General features: G+C 55.9%; 1 protein-coding gene across 1 annotated transcript in view; it reads left to right on the top strand.

Annotated features, from left to right (window-relative positions):
• Window positions 1-5: 5 nt before the first annotated feature.
• LOC104274092 (G-protein coupled receptor 26-like) overlaps window positions 6-1,493 on the top strand; it is a gene marked incomplete at its 5' end in the record, with an annotated part of 5,448 nt that continues 3,960 nt past the window's right edge. The window contains 2 exons of the mRNA XM_009869620.1: window positions 6-667; window positions 1,196-1,309. Of these exons, the coding sequence (XP_009867922.1) occupies window positions 6-667; window positions 1,196-1,309 (776 nt within the window). The remainder of the gene's footprint in view (window positions 668-1,195; window positions 1,310-1,493) is intronic.

Genomic DNA, 1,493 nt, shown 5'->3' with positions numbered 1-1,493 from the left:
TGGACTTGGCAGGCGTGCTGCTGGCGTTGCTCCTGGTGCTGGTGCTGGTCGTCTCCCTGCTCTCCAATCTCCTGGTGCTGCTATGCTTCGTCTACAGTACGGAGATCCGCAAGCAGGTCGCCGGGGTTTTCCTGGTGAACTTATCCTTTTGCAACCTGCTCCTCACCGTCCTGAACATGCCTTTTACCCTGCTGGGGATTCTGAGGAACCAGCAACCCCTCGGGGGCTGCGTCTGCAAAGCGGTGGGTTTCCTGGAAACTTTCCTGACTTCCAACACCATGCTGAGCATGGCAGCACTCAGCATCGACAAATGGATTGCCGTGGTGTTCCCCTTAAGCTACACCAGCAAGATGCGGTATAAAGACGCTGTGATACTGATGGGCTACTCATGGCTCCACTCCCTCACGTTCCCCTTGGTATCCTTGTTTTACTCTTGGGTAGATTATAGCAGCGTTTATGCCTCTTGCACCTTGCACCTGAAGGAAGAGACAGAGCGGAGAAGGTTTACTGTGTTCACCATCGTCTATCACTCCACCAGTTTCATGCTGTCTCTGGTGATCTTGTGTTTCACCTATTTAAAGGTGTTGAAAGTTGCCCGGTTCCACTGCAAGCGGATAGACATTATTACAATGCAGACTCTGGTTTTGCTGGTGGATATCCACCCCAGGTAACGCGTGCGTGTTCGCATTCACCGCCTCGGGGCACTTGCGGTAGGTTCCCGGGCGGGGAGGATGTTCTGCCTCCCAGCACCCTTTCCTGCGCTCCTGCCTGTCCCAGCCACAGAGCGAACGCTTCTGCCTCTGGTTTCAGACACTGCTTATAGTGCCAGACGACGGTGGCTTGTGCATTTTGTAGCCTACTTTATTTAAATGCTAGTCCCACTTGTCGGCCTCTCCCACTTGCCCGAGCTCCCTTTAACAGGGAGCCTCTGCTTTGGCGAGGGCGACTGTGCCCAGGCTCGGCGGGGCCGGGACTGCCCTTCCCCGGAGGACTGCTCTCCTCCCGAGCCGGGGCTGCCCTACTCTCCCCCAGGGGTTTACCCTCCTCCTGGGCCGACACAGGGACTGCCCTGCCTTCTCCTTCCCCTGGACGGGGATCTCGGGCTGAAAGTGAGTTCTTGCTCTCTGTCTCCTGGGCTTAAGTCTCGCCTCCTCCTTCTTGCCTTTACCCACCGACTGCTCTTTTCCCTTTGCAGTGTAAAGCAGCGCTGTCTTAATGAGCAGAAGCGGAGGAGGCAGAGGGCTACCAAGAAAATCAGTATTTTTATAGGGTCATTCGTGATCTGTTTTGGTCCTTACATTATCACCAGGTTAGTATTTCCTGTTGGGGCGGGGTTTTTTTCGAGATGCCCTTTGATGCTCAGGTGCGCGGGGTGGGGGTGTACAGCTAATTTTGGGGTGCCAGAGCCTGCAGGAGACCGGGGGCCGTTTCTGAGGGGCAGAGAACACACACACACACACACGCTGACCACCCAGCCCACTGGGCCGAAGCCG

The sequence above is a fragment of the Apaloderma vittatum genome, unplaced genomic scaffold (assembly GCF_000703405.1).
Source record: "Apaloderma vittatum isolate BGI_N311 unplaced genomic scaffold, ASM70340v1 scaffold14795, whole genome shotgun sequence".
NCBI lineage: Eukaryota > Metazoa > Chordata > Aves > Trogoniformes > Trogonidae > Apaloderma > Apaloderma vittatum.
This window is presented reverse-complemented; position numbering and strand designations above follow the sequence as displayed.